This window comes from Mesoplodon bidens (assembly GCF_964165515.1).
Source record: "Mesoplodon bidens genome assembly, chromosome: 6".
In the NCBI taxonomy this organism is placed as follows: Eukaryota; Metazoa; Chordata; class Mammalia; order Artiodactyla; family Ziphiidae; genus Mesoplodon; species Mesoplodon bidens.
In genome coordinates this window covers 111,144,543-111,162,325 of record NC_138162.1, presented here as the reverse complement: position 1 = coordinate 111,162,325, position 17,783 = coordinate 111,144,543, and the positions used below count along the sequence as shown (strand labels likewise).

General features: G+C 40.2%; 1 protein-coding gene across 2 annotated transcripts in view; it reads left to right on the top strand.

Moving 5' to 3' along the window:
* Window positions 1-340: 340 nt before the first annotated feature.
* Window positions 341-17,783, top strand: part of XKR6 (XK related 6) — a gene marked incomplete at its 3' end in the record, with an annotated part of 280,121 nt that continues 262,678 nt past the window's right edge. Inside the window, exon 1 of one of the 2 annotated variants that reach the window (XM_081236663.1) lies at window positions 341-1,085. In XM_081236663.1, coding sequence (XP_081092789.1) covers window positions 352-1,085 — 734 coding nt within the window. In that variant the 5' untranslated portion in view covers window positions 341-351. The remainder of the gene's footprint in view (window positions 1,086-17,783) is intronic. The other variant, XR_014016036.1, reaches the window with a different exon arrangement.

The window sequence follows — 17,783 nt, the reverse complement described above, 5'->3', positions numbered from 1 at the left end:
GGGTCAACCTGATGGGTTTCGGGGTCAACGGAAGAGGGGAAGGGGAGCCCTGGCGGGGTGAACCCCCCGGTCCCCCGCCCAGCAGCTGAGGCACAGGAGGGCGGCCATCTTGGCCGGGAGGGTAGGGCTGGGGAGCTGCGGGCGCCGTGCGATTGGGGGGCTCGCCCGGAAGTGACGCCAACTACCCGGAAGCGGAGGGGGTTCCCTGGCCCACTCCCCCCTCGTTCGTTTGCTCCCCCGCTTCCTCCCCGCCCCCCTTCCTCTCCATTCGTTTCCCCCCCTTTCCCTGCCTTCTCCCCCCCCCCACCCGTCCCTCCCCCCCCAACCTCCGGAGCTGGGAAGAGAGTCAAGATGGCGGCGAAATCCGATGGCGGTGGCGTGGGGGTGGGCTTCGCCCAGCTGCACAACCTGGACGAGGCGGTGGGCAGCGGCGGCGAGGAGGACGGGGAGCCCGGGGGAGGCGGCTGCGGCGGCGGCGGCGACGGCGGCGAGCCCGGCGAGAGCAGCGCGCTGCACATCTGCCACTGCTGCAACACGTCCTCGTGCTACTGGGGCTGCCGCTCCGCCTGCCTGCGCTCCCTCCTGGGCAAGACGCCGCGCCGCAGCGCCGCCGCCGCCGACGGGGGGGACCAGCCGCTGCAGCCGCCCGCGGCCGCCGGCCGCCACCCCCCGACGCCCTCGGCCGAGCGGCCGCAGCCGCCGCAGGTGGAGCGGCCGTGGCTCGACTGCCTGTGGATCGTGCTGGCGCTGCTAGTCTTCTTCGGGGACGTGGGCACCGACCTGTGGCTTGCCCTCGACTACTACCGCAAGGGGGACTACGGCTACTTCGGGCTGACCCTCTTCTTCGTGCTGGTGCCGTCCCTGTTGGTGCAGAGCCTGAGCTTCCGCTGGTTCGTGCAGGACTACACGGGCGGCGGGCTGGGCGCCGTGGAGGGGCTCAGCAGCCGGGGCCCCCCCATGATGGGGGCCGTCTACGGCCATGGCGCGGGGGTCCCGGCCACGCCGGGGGCGCAGCGCCTCTGCCGCCTCTCCGTGTGGATCTGGCAGACGGTCATCCACCTGCTGCAGATGGGGCAGGTGTGGAGGTAAGAGCACTGCGGGGGTGGGGGCGGGGGCGGGGGGCCTGGCCCTGCAGAGGGCCCCGCGGGCGAGGCCGGAGCCCTCCGGAGTGCGCTCCGCCCTCGAGGGGCCCCGCAGGTGGGCCCCTCGGACAGGCCTGGCACGGGGTCTTGAAGGAGGGCTTTGCCACGCACTTCCCCTGGCGTCTCAAAAAGACCATCGTGCGGTCTGGATCCCTGGCCACGCCTTTTGGCCCGGGGAGGCCCAAGTCCCGCTGTATGTCTTCATTCCTGGTTCGCACTTAGCGGAGACCCTGCCTCATCCTCCCTCCCCTCTGTCTCTCTAGATCTCTATGTTCCCGTGGTCCCTTGCCCCTGTATCCCAAGGTAACCAGGCGCTGGCGCTTTTTATCTGCACCCTAGCTCGCCTCCTGGGGGAACCTTCCTTCTTCCAGCCGGTTTTGCACTCGGTTTTGTGCCCCGGTGAGACACCTTCCCCTCTTTCCCCGTCTTCTCTCCGCAGTGGCCTGTGTGGGGCTCTGTGCAACCCCCCTGGCTGCCTCTCCTTTCAGTGCTCCTTTATTCCACGCCCCCTCCCTCCTTCCTGCGACCCCCATCCCCAGCAAAGGACTCCAAAGCGCTGCTCTCCTTGAAGGAAAAATAACTTTTTTGCTGGATTAGACGTGCCCTTTTCTTAGTGACAGGTAAAATTGTATAATATGTGATAGGTGTAAGCGTTTGTTTTTAACTCTCACCTCCGAAAATCACTTAGCCACCTGGACATCTCTTCTGGTGGAACGTTGTTTTCGGTAGCCAGGCCAGTGCGCAGGTGATTGATGTTTACACAAGCCCCAAGCTTAGCCCTGGGGCTCTTTCCCTTGTAAATTTATTTCCCATGTGCCAGGTGAATCCCTCAAAAACCACTTGCAGATTTTTTTTTTTTTAATTAGCCTAACTGGCTAAACTAAGGAAATGATTCCATTAAAACGTTGGTAAATCTGTGCCCGCCAACTTAAATCAGCTTGAGTGTATTCTGCAAACAGTGAGTTGTGGGTGAGAGCGTTTGCAAGAAAAAAAATCTTACTGAAGAGAAATTATACAGAGCTCCTCAGGTACGTTGCTTCTGTGAGAAGACATTTTGCCTACACTGCTCAGGCACCTATTCCTAGTAGGAGATATTAGGTGCTCAGAATTTCAGTTTACTGGTATGTACTCAGGTTAACTGAAATAAAGTTCAGCGTGTTTTGAATTGTTTGTCTGGGTCTCTGTTCAGAATTTTAAATAGAAACATTTCAGAAAGCATGGGGTTTGAATTAAGTCGAATCACAAGAGCATGCAAGAACTTTGTCCTGCAGAATTTACATGCAAATTCAGGATAGGGGACATGTGAGTGGTTCTTGATTTTCCTGGTCCTCTCAGGGTTGTTTACTGGTGTTCCTAGATTGAACCAAGCAACCTTTTTTCCTAGCTCTAATTGTCTGCAGATAATTTATTTCCTGCTGATAGGTTTATAAGAAGAGAGGGAATAAAATAGAAACAAAGATGATTAATTTTTAGCGATTACGAGCCTATTATGGGGCCAAGGAAAATTTTGACATATGTTTTGAATTTGAAATCTAAATTTAAAAACTCCCCAATCCATACTGAATCAAAGATAGTGTGTTTAACATGGGGGCTACCTTTTTTTGGTTTCTTGCAGGTTGGTAAAATGCAAAGGTATGAAGGGGAGAGGGACAAAAAGTATGGGGAGAGATTTTGAAATAGTAGTAAAATTTAACAGCATCTAATTAATAAGTAGGCTTGTACCGAAAGTCACCTATCTCTCCGTGTTAGACGTGGAGATGTGGGCAATCAAAACCTTGGTGTCAGGTTAAAATTCCTGAGAGAATTGTTTCTGATGTAATCCATCCTAGATATTTATTAGCAGTAAACTTTTCGGACATACTGAAGTTGGAGTCCTGTTTCACAGATGTTTTAGGAAGAATAATCCCCCACCATTGACCTAAACCTTAATTGTATTTGGTAAAGTAGTAGAAGTTCCGGTTGTGGACAAACTGAAAAGTACATTTTAAATATGAATTTAGCTTTTATAATTGTTTAAAACAGGGTAGTGTATTATTTTTCCAGATTTTTATTGAACTTTCAGAGTCTGTAGTGGTAAATATATATATATATATATATATTTTTTTTTTTTTTTTTTTGAAAAGATGCCTGTGATTTTACTATGTCTAAATTTTTTGGTCCTTTTTCAAGATTAGAATATATGTCTAAATATTTTGTGAAGTTGAGGTATTAAAAGACATGCTAATTCATCTAAGTTATTTATTCCAACGCACTATACTTCAAAAGAAATATTTACTGAGGAAGGATTTTATTTTTTTTCAGTAAGCTTGTTTTACTTGAAATACTCCAGGAGCAGAGTCTGCTCTTTAATACCTGCTAGGCATGTGGCTTGCATGGAAATCATTCATAAGTAAAAGCTTTGGAGAAAGGCATTTATTCTTTTTTTGTTTTAATCTCTTGGCAAACTTGTCAGTGTGTATAAACATACATCATCTCAGTTTTTTCTGCACATCTTTTGGGGTTACAGTTTGTTCCCTTAATCATATTTACTCCTGAAATTTTATTTCATGTGGTCATGTGACATAAAGGTTAAGGTCTAAGAATTTGATTTGGGCCACATTTCTAAGAAAGGATATTGGTGAAGTATGTTGTCAAAACTGATTGCATTAAACCACGAAGCGTATCTCTTCATATGCTTTTTTTTTTTAAATGTAAAAGTATTTGACTCGCGTGAACAAAAGCACAGTGCTTATTTAAGAAAAATTAGTTTCCCTTGACGTTAAGGTGGTAAATTTCTATGCATGTTGCCTTTCCTATCAAGATGGAAAATACTTGACATCTCTTTCACCAAATGACTTCACAGAATGTAAGAAAATATTTTTGGCTGGGCCAGAATTGGAGCATGGAAGAATAGTTGCCTGTCGGATGATTTGGTTTCATGAACCTTGTGTTGCAGAGCGCTGCTGTGTGATTAAGGTCTGTTGAATGCATGCTTTACCTTCCCTAATTAATTACTTAACGTGGGACTTACCGTCTCCCTTTATGTGCTCTGTTTTTCAGGTGCTTTTCCCAGGGATAGCGGGTCTGTGAGTCACCCATACCAGGAATAGGGGTCTCACCAGGCTTCAGTTTAGTACAATGAGTTGTTATTAGAAAGTGAGATCGTTTCCTTGGAGGGGTTAGAGCTTAGAAGCAGGTTTGCATATTGCGTTTTTGTGTGTAAATTTTTTCCTTCGGTGTATCGGCTTTTCTTTGCTTCTGTGCTACTTTTAGGGGGTGCTTAGTGTGTTGGCAGTTCACTGCAGTCAAGAAGCAAGTTCTTTGACTAGAATTTCATGTAATGTCATGACGTTGCAGCCGAATCATTAATCTCCCTTTTTATGTATTTGTTTTTATGGGTATGTTTTAAAGATTTAAAAATTTTAATTAAGATTAAAATCTGAATGTTATCTGCCATTTTTAAAGTGAACGTCAGCTGTTCTTTATCTTGGGAGATGAGGCGATGGAGAGGGTTGCCTTCAAGTGAGAGGAAGGAAGCGGTGTTTCACCTGCCATAATGGGGTCATCAGCCTGCAAACAATCTAAAGCTTTGTTTTAGCATTTTTTTCCATTTCAAGACTTTGATGTAATATAGGGACACAGCTCTTTCTAATCAGCAGCAAATGTTGCTGGGCTGGTGAAGATGCTTTTTTAACTTATCTCCCCCCCACCCTCCCTCAGTGTAGGGATACTTGGAAAATTATGGGGCTTTGTTCTTATTGAATATTTTAGAATAGCGGTTCTTAACTCTGGCTGAGAATAGAACCTACTGCAGCTTAAAAAATGCCTGAGCATTGCTGGACCTGCTGAGGAAGAATTCCAAGGTGGGACCCAAGCAGTCTTATATTTAGAAGCTCCACAGGTGATCAGATGGGCAGCCAGGCTCGAGAAGCACTTTTAGAATTGGGTTTCAGGCTTATTCCATTTCGAGATTGTTATTGGGTTTGTGTTCTTAATAAATAGGATGGAACAGTTAGGAATGGAATGCTTTGGTATTGTGAAGCTTGGTTCCTGGACAACACCATAACAAAATGACTTTACCTTGGAAACATGATTGTCTAAATACAGTACTTGGGGCTGTCAAGTGTATGTTTTTTTCTTTGAGCCTAAGTATGGATCTTATTCTAAAAGGATTCCTAAATTCAAAGCGTTCTTCAATAAATGTAGCTCACTTCTCTGCCTTTTATGTGATTCAAACAGCAGGTTTATGATTGCGTTGCATGTAAAAGGGAAATTAATTTTGAAATGATTCTCTTAAGTAGGCTTGAGGTAAACAACACGATTACAAGAGATGTTGGACTAAGTGATCTGTAATGTTCCTCTAGCTCTAAGATGTTGTGATTTAGGAATGGAAATGTTACCTTTCAAATAAGGAAATTCACTCGTGGGGCCAGAATACCAGTCCTAGTCACGATAAAAGATTGTATATGTGTATTTGTGTGTGTGTGTCCGTGTGTGTAGGAGACTTTATATAGTATTGGCTTATTACTGGATGAGAATCTCTATATTGTAAACATCTTTTTTTTTCCCATTTTGGTCCATATGTTTAATGGAATTCTGGTTCAAAAGAAACTCTGGGATTTTTTTGAGGGGAAACTTGAGGAAAATTGATTGGAGAAAAGTAATGTGTTTGAGTAGTCAAAAAAACCTTTCAAAATTCAAAAGAAAAATGTTGGGAAAAATGTTCCTCTGTCAAGAAGTGAATGTGCTATAGTGTCAGTAATTAGATCAATGTGCCACTGGCAGAGGAATCAAGCAAATAGGTGTTGAAGCAGAGTAAAGAGAGAAATTGACAGGTTTGTGGGAATTCAGTAGATAGTAAAGGTGGCATTCCTAATCAGTGAAGGAAAAAAAGATTATTTATCAAATGATATTGAGACAATTGACTACACAATTGGGGGAAAAATAGCTCTCTACTTTACATAAACAAAAATTCTAAAAGAATTAAAAGTGTAAACATGAAACACTAAATTGTAAAAACACTAGAAGAAAATGTAGTATAATAATTTTATAATCGTGAAATGGGCAAGATGCTTTGATACCATCAAGGAGAAAAGGGATAAATTTAACAACATAAAGTCTCATTTAGTTACTCCCTTCCTCCTCCCCTTACCTGAAAAATCGTGGAAATACATGATGAGTTGTGAGGGTAGAAGAGTTATATTTAGACAACAAGCTATTACCTAAAGGAGAGCGATAATGAAGAAAGCATCTCTGAAGATCATTTCTCATTTTTGAGTGAACAGAAACAGTAAAAACTTGACATCTATGGTGAATTTTCAAGGGAAGGTGATGAAAAATGGCACACTTTGAGTAAAATTGCAAACAGTGCTGAAGGATAGTATTTCCAGAATGATCTAGAAACGAAACACCAAATTTGTATTGTAGAAGGCTAGCATTCCGGAAACCTAGTAGGCACATGTCAGAAATCATGAACAGTTCATTTCTGTCTTTTAACATCATTTGCTTTGCTCCTAAGGCCAATTAGTAAGCATTATGTAATGGATAAATTCTGGAGAGTTGGAAAGATTAGGTGGGATGCAAAAAGAAAGAAACTGTCTCAATTGTTGCTATTTTCATCATGGGTTGGTTTGATTTACAGTGTGCTTTCTGCAAACAAGATTGTGGTTAAAACTTTACTCCTTGTGATACTCTGTTTACCTAGTTCCCAGTCAGAAATTGTGAATTTCAAAGAATTAATTTTTTTAAATCATGAAAATATAGCCTCGTTTAAAAAGTTCACTGACTTTTGTTTTTTGCCGAAAGACAATCCACTATTTACCACTACTGGAGATACTCAAAAACAAAACAAAACAAAACAAAAACAAAGAAAAACACCACAGGACACAACAATAGTATAAAGGGAACATTGGAGTTAAGAAATCAGGTTTATCATTCTGCAAGTTCAAAAAAACTTCTGGCCTCCATTTCCTCATATTTATCAAATAAGGAGTTAAACTGATTGATCTTTCAGGTCCCTCAATTTTAGAAAGTCTATTGTGCTATAGGTATTAGCACTCCGAAGTTTTAAACAAGGAATTTCAGACTCTAGTTTGAACAATTAAAATATTTAAAAATGTGGATTTCTCAGGAACTGCTTTGAAGTCCTATCATGTATTATTTTGACTTACTAATTTAAAATTTTTTCATCACTTGTAATCACTTTGCTACCTATAGAGGCATTTTGTATATATTGCTACCTAATGTCAAAATTTATAGCAGACAAGACTTTCTGAGAAACTTGGTATCCTGGTTTATTAGCTACTTTTGGGAACTTGCAATTTCAGCTAAAATTACGTTAAGGTGTCCTTTTATAATCCTATGTTTAAAAATTTTTTACTGTTAGGTTAAGCTAAAGCAATGCATATATCTAACATATATTTTGGAGGTTTTTCTGAGTCGTTTACCTAGATTAATTTCTAATTGGGGAGGAACCTCAAAATCTACTGCAATTTATCGTTTGATATGTATTCTCTAACTTTGAAAAGTTAATGTTTGTAAAATTTTTTTAATAGCTTTCTTGTCAGTTGTGAGCTGTTTTAGGAAATGATTCTAAGTGAGCTTTTTTTTGTGTTTTGTATTTTATTAGATTAAGGTATAGGTACTTTTTTGGTTTAAGTTGAATTTTGGGAAAAGACGTGATTTGCTTGAAGGATTCAGTGTATATTATGACAAGAACACATTTGTACATAAAATTCAGCTTTAGATTTTTCTTTTCTGTATGTCTAATGTGGGTAGATCTTGGTATATTGCATTACTATATTTTAATATACTTTAAAACAAATGACAGTATCCTAAGGTATTTTGCATATTGCTAACAAAAAGTATCTTTACGTGTATATTGCTTTTATCCTGAAATATCAAGCAAGTGGTTTTAAAAATAACTTTTGTTTTGTATGCAATATTTTGGTCTTTTTTCTTTTTAATTGTGAGAAAGCTATTTCTGTTTTATATTGGTCATTAATATACAGAGCATGGATTATATGTTCATCAAATCATTTCTAGGAAGAAATTTGAATATTCAGTTCACAGAAAGGTAAACATATCAATTTTCTTCACAGCACCCTGGGAAGGGAGGAAGAGTTGATAGTTATTGTTTACCCTGGCCAGATGCTCTCAAAGAATCATAAGTACATGAAGTAGAAAGTTTCTCTTTTACCATTGTGTCCGCTTCTTCATTCTCTCTTAAACATATTGTACACATGAAGAAAGATGGCGGAGGTGAGGAAGACACCAAATTCTTGGCTTGGAAAGCCTGGTGACAAAATAGAGCCGGCAAGAAATTAGGAACCCAGGCCCTTCCAGACAGAAGGCGCTTTCTGCTTTCTCTCTTTGGCTGTGTTTCTTAGAGTGGTCAGAGAACCTCTTGTATTAGGATAGGCCTGGGGCTTGTTAGAATGCAGATTTGTGAGTCTGCTATGGGCTTAAAGAATCAGAACCTCAGGGAGTTGGACCAGGGAATGTGTATTTTTGCTGTCTTTATAATGGAAACTTTTAAGCATACAGGGAAATAGAGGAGTATATTGAACACCCGTTACCAACTACCTGGATTCTGTAATTAACATAGATAGCTTTATGTGTGTTTAACATGTATCATGAGGTTGCACCTCTCCATACTTTGCCTCAAATACTAAATAATTAGACTAATTCTACATAGCTATAATACTATTATCCCATCTTAGAAAATTAATGGTAATCCCATAATTATTCCATAATTCAAGAAAATCATCTAATAGTTGTTTCACGTTAAGATTTGCTTATTTGTCGACAACAATATCTTTTATAGGTTTTCTCCCTCCTAACACGGATTAATCAAAATTTCTTAATCAGCATTGCTTTTATGTTTCTTTAACGCTAGAACAATTCTTAAATTTTTCTTTTCTTCGTGATGTTAACTTTTGCAGAGTCTGGGCCACTTCTCTTGTATGTTCCATATTTTGGATCGCCTGATTGTTTCCTCCAGGTTTCATCTGCCCTCTGTATTCCGGGTAAACTTGAAGGTGCTTCTAGGGGCTTGATTATATTCAGACTACATACTGTTGTCAGAAGTCCTGCTTTCCACTTCATATTTGCATCATATCACATTATAACTGATTCATCTCACTGTTCGTGATGCTAAGTTTTATCTCTTGGTTAGGGTTCTGACTGCCAGATTCTTCTGTATAAAGGTACATTTTCCCCTTTGCAGTCAGTAAGTAACTTGTGGAGTAAGACTTTTGGCAAGGTGTCAAGGCCTATTTCCTGACAACCTTTTACCTAATAGTTTCAGTGGCCATTGAGAATCCTTGCCTGAATCAATTATGAATTGCTGGTGGGAGGTGGGATTTGTATTTTAAACAAGCTCCCTAGTCATTCTCAGGTCTCTAAAGTTGGAGAGCCATTGCTGTACTGGAATCAGGAACTGAGAGTTAAAGAAAAAAAAATTCTGTCCTGAAGAAGTTACTATGAATCTAGATACTGGTGGGTATTCAGCTGGTTGTCAGTAGACAGAGTTTAAACTTCATGTTAGTGTTGGAGGAACAAATTTGAAGTATGTCTCATGTGTTCTCTGTATGTAACAGCAATAACCTGATATAAGGGCTAATATAACAGGTTAGAGTGTACGACTCAAAGGAGAGTGGAGGATGCATAGAAATTACTAAGGTGGAAAGGAAACTATATTAGAAATTCTTTTTTTCAAATGTCTCGTTTAAATTTTTGTAAGTTTTTTTTGTGCCCATTTTCAGATGAAGAAATGGGTTTAGAGAGGTTAAGTAATCTGTTAAGTCACTGGTAACTGGTGGAGGAAAGTTTTGAAGCCAGATCTCACTGACGGCAAAATATATGCAGTTTTCTATATCTCTTGTAAGGATCCGGAGCCTCTTCTCACTAATTACTTTGTTTTACTCTGGGACTTCCCTGTCTTGGCTTATTGAAAGTGGAGGAATGATATTCTTGAGCCACTGGGGCCTCTTGATGTACACGCTGAGGTCCTTTGAGACCTCTGGTTTCAGCTCTAGTGTATTAGACTCTGCAGACAAGATGCACCCATATGTTGATTCTCTGTTTACCTGTTGGAAATACCAAGAGTAGTAGCTCTTTCCTTAAGGTTATAAAGCAGTTGTTTTCAAACTTGACTGTGCTTTGGGGTCACCTGGGGAGTCAGATATTTGGGTTCTACCATAAGAGATTATGATCCAGTAGGTCTGGGATGGGCCTTAGAATCTATTTTTAAAAGCCTGTGTTTTCAGAAAGATTCCCAAGCAGTGCACAGACAGGGATGAGAACCACATTTCTATAGGCTGATTTCTACCAATATTTACAGTGGTAGTTCTCAGGGAGAAGGAGTTTATATTAGAATCACTTGGGAATATTTTTGTGTGTGTGTGAACTTGAGCACTAGGCGTATCAGATATAGAGGGGTGGAATGGATAAAGGAAGCTCTGATGATGATGTTAATGGAACACCAGTATTTAAACAGTCTCTGATTGGACCTTACTCTTAGCTGGAATGGTTGGTGAAAGTGTGTATTAATCAAATGGTAGCTATATTTGCCATATACTATGGCATATGGGTTATACTTAAGGTTTAGAATACTGTAAAGGCATTTTACATTAAAACTGTACAGCATATAATTGAATATTCTTTTGATTCAGAAGCTTCTTTGGAAGTTTAAAGTACCTCAAGGTCATTATTAACACAAATGATCACTGTTGGTGCTCTAAAAGTGCCAGGTTAGAGGCATTTCATTATGTTGGGAAAATTGATATTCCGTTCAGAGTGAATTTCATGTCTCAAATTTTCAGAAATGTTATATTTGTTAAAATTGGTGCCAAGGATAGGATTCCTAAGAACAAACTGGTGAATGAAAGGGGAGAAGTGTCCTAATAGGTATTAAATAGGTGTCATTAGAGACAGGAATGAAGGAAGCAGAGAAGAAAAATGACCTAACTACGTTTTGCTTGATGGATTCACGGGGAGGAGTAGCTAGGGGAGGGGTTGGGAAGGGGTTTTACAAGCTTTACTCTTCCCTGCTGTAAGATATTTAGTACAGTGGATCAACAGGGACCCCTAAAATCTACACACACCAAAATAACATCCTTTGAGCTCCATCTAGGAATGTACTGTGGCAGTGGTGAGAAAACCCAGGCTCCTTGTAACTCGGAAGCTCAAGGTCAGAACTTCTAGGAGAGAGAACAGCTGGCAGAGAGGGACACAGGATGTATGGGCAGGCACACCGTACACTGGGTTGGATCTTCTGTGATTCTGGATAAAAATGAACAGAACTCCAAATCTGTCATTTTGCTTGGTTATAAGGAACGCAGCTTTTGAGTAGTAAACTAAATAGTAGTTATAAATAGCCCTGTTATAATAGTAGTTACAAATAGCCCTGTATGTTTAGGATGCTGCCATTTTGCCTTCTGTAAGGCAGTTTTCATTAAAGCTGTCTCTGAAGGAGAAGATATGCATTCCAATAGAGGAATTATGTATTCAAAATTTAAGCAATCTCAAATGGCTTTGCTTAGACCTAGTGCGTGATGGCGCGTTTTGGGATTGGAAGAAAAGAGAAGCTACGTGAAGGACTTTTTACTCTGTTCACAAATTAAACAAAAGTTATCAAAACGAAGCTGAAGTTAAAAGCAATTACGTTGTAAATTTGGAAAAATAGAGAATTACAACATGTTTATAGCATTTGTGGACCGTATTTGTGGTTTCCACTATTTGATAGGGACCACATAATTTTTAGGTAGTTTTCAAGATGTAGTCTAGGATTAAATGAGATGGTATTTGTCAGGCATGTTACAAGATTTTGAATAGGACCCTGTGAGATTGGAATGTGTCATTCTATTTGTTTGGCATCTGTAGTTCACTCTCTCAATTCGTGGTATAATCATATCTACCATAATGTGATATTCCTGAAAACCCTCTCATTCTGTAAAATCACACAATAAAAACAACAGGGCTGTGGGAAAAATAGGATTAAGGCTAGACTACTTAAAACCATGTGACTTTGTAACCAGAACACTAACAAAACAATGACAATCCAAATAAAAATATTAACACCGTAGTATCGGGGGCATTTGCACTCAGCTTCATATCCAGATGGTTCAAGGCCTTATTTTATCCTGGGACATGTTTTTACTTTTTTGATATGTAGATTCTTGTAGGTATTAGCTTCTACTGGAGGCCATTTTCACCAAAATTAAAGCTCTGGTCCAGGGTTTAGCCTTCATGTGTGCCCACAGCATCACTAGGTAGAGGAAAGCATAAGGAATATGGAAGACACTAAACCAGCCGCCCCTGCTTGTACCAAAGGAAGGTATTTTGGTAAGATTCTCACTGGTCTTCTTATTCTTGTTTTTTCCTAAGTCTTTATTATTTGTGAAAAACCTTGCCCTTGATAGCTTCAAAACATTAACATGCTGGGAAGGATCACTTACAAACCAAAACTATTTCCCCATTATACTATTGTCGTTCTCATTTTGCCAGTCATGTGTGAAACAATCCATGTTACAAGAGCGTGCATTGTGGCATAACTGACATGTTTTTGGATCTTTGATGGTGTCAAGATGCAGCTCTTGGAGTTGTCAAGGTTCTATTGTTCTGCGAAGTTCTAGTTGTGGAGATAGTACAGCATTTCAAGGTTAAGTGAAAGTTATTCTTCTCATGCTTTGTTGGCCTTTATATACAATAAAGAAGTGAAGAGGGGCTATTTCAATCCACTTTTAAATTTCTGCTTCTGTAACATAATCATTGGATGGAATGAGCTAATGTCTCAATGCCACATCAGCCCTTGAACTACATATATGGAGCAGGAATGGCTTGAAATTTCGGCTCATTTGAAATGTAGTTATAGTGAGGCTTTAAATTAAAATTCATCTGAGTGTACAGTAAATGGAAAAAAGAGCAACAGTAGCCAGTTGTCAAGGAAAAAACTGATGGGTAGAACAAACAGACGGCTTTCAGCAGTATAAACAGTCTGTTTTCATAGGGTTGTTTTGTTTTGTTTTAGGATTGGGAAAATGTCCACATTAAGTCCAAGTTAGTTAAATGTGAAAGGCAGCAAATATACAATGTGTATGTTGAGTATTACAGTGTTTTTCTTCTCTAACTGTAATAACAAACATTTCAGTGGCTTAACACAGAGGTGTATGGTCTCCTGTCGGTGGTCCTGGCTGATCATGGCTTTAGCATCCTTTCGGGACTCAGCGCCCTCAGCATTCAGCCAGAGAAAGGAAAGAGAATATGGAGAAAGCACAACTGCTTCTTAAAAGCCTTGGCTTGAAGTGACTCACATCACTGGTGCTATCATCCCACTGGGAGAACAGCCCTGTGACTACGCCCATATAAAGGGAAGCCGGGGAATGTAGTCCTGCCCACGGAACAGCTTTGTACTACAGAAGAGGGAGCTTGTGTTTTGTTGACTAGAGACTGAGGAAGAAACAAATCTCTACTTAGATAAGGTATTCTCCGGATTAGATTAAAGGAGGGAGGGTGTGTGTGTGTGTGTGTGTGTGTGTGTGTGTGTATGTATGTATGTATGTGTATAATGTAAATTGCTATTGATTGGAGCATAAAAGAGACAATTCCTTTTAAAACTTCGATTTATATTTTAATGTAATATTTTAGGATTTGCTAGCCATGTCAGATGTCTCATTTTACTTTTTTTAAAAATCTTTATTGGAGTATAATTGCTTTACAGTGTTGTGTTAGTTTCTGCTGTACAACAAAGTGAATCAGCTTATATGTATACATATATCCCCATATCTCCTCCCTCTTGAGCCTCCCTCCCACCCTCCCTATCCCACCCCTCTAGGTCGTCACAAAGCTTCGAGCTGATCTCCCTGTGCTATGCAGCAGCTTCCCACTAGCCATTTATTTTACTCTTAAAAATGTCAAACCTGTTCTTAGCCTGAGTGTCCTACAAACACAGGTCAACCCTATTTTAACTGGTCAGGTAAAACAAGTAACTCTATTTAAATTAGCTTTTAAAAGTAACAACTACGTTTAATAATTTTAAGTGTGATCTGTGCTAAGTATACTAAATTAAAATATAATGAAATGGTACAACTAGAGTTTTGAATAATTTTTCTTCAGATGAAATTTCATTGAGGTAAAAATGGCCTTCATAGACTAAAGAAAAAGTACTGTAGCCTTGTCAGTGTTTCAAGTCTTAAAAGAAATAGATCATCTGGTTTAGGACAGTTTGGGATCTTGACATGTGCTCACAGAGGTTGTAACTTTAACAAAACTGTGTCCCATACTTAGGGAACTTGCTGGCTTCTATTCCCCAAATAACTGCCCCCAAAAATCACTCCTTGTTTTTTGTCTTTTAATTGTACAGGCCACCAAATGAATACGTGTGCAAAATTCATACCTAAATTTGGAGATTTACACTAAAACTTTGTTAGTAAAACTGATTGGATTCTATTTGTTTTGTGTGTTAATAATCACTGGGAATGGATTAAAATTGTCTAAAAATTCCTTGTAAAGGTGTTAAAGCATCTAAATATGATTTAAAGTAAAACTGAAACTAAAATGTTTGCATCAAAACACGTCGGTATGTTTTATAAGTTCTTCTAGAAATCATAAAATATTAAAAAATAGAGACCTGTTAGTCTAGTAGTGAAGGTTTAATGGTCAACTGTTTTAAGATGCTTGTTCTGTTAATTCCAAATATGACTTAAGTTACATTTTCTGGTATTCTTAATTGGCTTTTAAAAAGTAGGTTACTAAAGCATTAAAATAATAAATATACGTATTTATTTGGAGGCTATTTAATAATTAAAGTTTCTCTACATAATATTACCACCAGTTGAGACTGTACCAGGGTCTAGATGAGGATCCTTTTTTTTTTCTTACAAAGCCAAAATCTGTGACCTGTATGGCTAATACATAATTAATATCTTCTCAGACTATTGTGCTTGAGAGATAAAACAGAAAATTATAATTAGAATAAAAATCAGACACTGAAACCTTCAATAGGAGCTGTATGGTGTTACAGGTCAAATACACATTACTTGAGATAAAATTTTTTGCCTGGTTGATCTTATTAATATAATTTTAATAATTTTAGTGTGTTTACTTATATTATCTGGTGCTGGCTTAGTCTTTGACTCCCAATATTGCATCTGTTGTATCCAGACAACATTGCCCAGACTACAAGCAGACGTGACTCCCCAATGTGAAGAACCCACTGGGTGACCCTGTCTGAGCTTGATCAAAATAATTACTGTTACGTCCAGGGATTCCAGAATGTAATACTGCTGCAGATGTTAAAATGCTTACACTGTGTTTAGAAACTTATTCATAAGCCTTTTCAGTTTTCAATTCATAAGCCCACTTGGGTGAACGCTCCAAAATCTTACTTAGTGACATTGTAGTAATATTAATCAATACAGATTGTAGGACTTCTCAAGACCAAAGGAAAAATGAATTGCTATACTTCATGATAGTTACTCTTGGTTGACATAGATACAATCTTAAATAATAGTGTTTAAAAAGTCCAACAGGGACTTCCCTGGTGGCACAGTGGATAAGAATCCAGCTGCCAATGCAGGGGACACGGGTTTGATCCCTGGTCTGGGAAGATCCTACGTGCCACGGAGCAACTAAGCCCATGTGACACAATTACTGAGCCTGTGCTCTAGAGCCCATGAGCCACAGCTACTGAAGCCTGCTTGCCTAGAGCCCAAGCTCTGCAACAAGAGAAGCCACTGCAGTGAGAAGCCCGCACACCGCAACGAAGAGTAGCCCCCGCTCTCCGCAACAAGAGAAAGCCTGCGCGCAGCACTGAAGACCGAAAACGGCCAAAAAATATAAAATAAGATAAATCATTTATATAAAAAAAATACAAAAAAATTCCAACAAATAATACTTCACACTAATTAAGATGGCTCCTAACTACATCTGAAACTAGCATGATATTGTAAATCAACTATACTTCAATTAAAAAAAAAGATGGCTCTTATCAAAAAACCTGAAAATAACAAGTATCGGTGAGGATGTGGAGAAATTGAGACCCTTGTGCATTGTTGCTGGTAATGCCAAATTATGTAGCCATCATGGAAGCAGAGCGGTGGTTTCTCAAAAAATTGAATATAGAATTATATATGATCCAGCAATTCCACTTCTGGGTGTCTACCCTAAAGAACTGAAAACAGGAGCTTGAAGAGATATTTGTACAACATGTTCATAGAAGCATGATTCATAGTAGCCAAAGGGTGGAAGCAACTCCACTGTCCACAGATGGATGAGTAGATAAAATGTAGCACATATGTGTAATGGAATATTATTTAGCCTTTATAAAGGATGGATATTCTAACACATGATACAGCATTGGATGAACCTTGGTGACATTATGCTAAGTGACATAAGCTGGTAAAAAAAAAAAGGACAAATACTGTATGATTCTACTTTTATGAGGTAACTAGAGTAGCCACACTCATAGAGACAGAAAGAATGGTGGTTGCCAGGCCCTGGGGGAAGGGGGAATGGTAAGTTAGGTAGTTTCAGTATGGGAAGATGAAAAGAGTTCTGTGGATGGATGGTGGTGATGGTTGCATAGCAGTGTGAATGGACTTAATGCCTCTGAACTGTGCACTTAACAATGGTTAAGATAGTAAAGTTTGTCATATGCATTTTATCAAAATTTAAAAAAATCAACAGACCCTTCAGATAGTTTCATTTTGTCATAGTCCTACTCACTGATTAAACACAGAAAACAAATGAACAAACAAAATCTTTTTCTCTTCCTTGCCCGGTACTGTTGTCAATTTAAAAAACAGAAGTAATATTAATTATGTCCCCACAGCCAATCCATTTGGATCAAGGCATACCTCTTTTTTTTTTTAGTAAATATATTTATTTTTTATTTTTACTTTTGGCTGCATTGGGTCTTCGCTGCTGCACACGGGCTTTCTCTAGTTACATTGAGCGGGGGCTACTCTTTGTTGTGGTGCGTGGGCTTCTTATTGTGGTGGCTTCTCTTGTTGCAGAGCATGGGCTCTAGGCGCGCGGGCCTCGGTATTTGCAGCACACGCGCTCAGTAGTTGTGGCACGTGAGCTCTAGAGCGCAGGCTCAGTAGTTGTGGCTGACGGGCCCAGCTGCTCTGCGGCATGTGGGATCTTCCCGGACCAGGCCTCGAACCCATGTCCCCTGCATTGGCAGGCGGATTCCCAACCACTGTGTCACCAGGGAAGCCCCAAGGCATACCTCTTACCAGTGTTCTAGCCACACTGTGCAGGTGGGCACCGGATCCAATTGTGTTACCTAAAAATATTATTTTAAAATTGGTCCCTTCCACTTCTACAGCACAGTGTAACCGTTATCCGGTAAAAAGTTAGTGCTAGTATTGGTCTTCACAGTGATACTCATAGTCTCAGATTTGAAAGTGAGAACCCAAGTGTTTAAATCTGAAATGACTCCAATAAAGGATAGGTAGGTAGTAGTTTAAATCAAAAGAGAGCTCTTCCAAGTTCTCTCTCCTACAGCCTGACCTGTGGTGATGAGGCACTGCCTGTAAGGAGGGCCAGAGAAGCCCGGGCCTTCAGATCATGCCTTTTGGAGGCCAAGTGCTGGGTCTCAAGCCTGCCCCGGACCAACTGTTAACTGGTTACAGTTATTTAACCACTCTGTTCTTG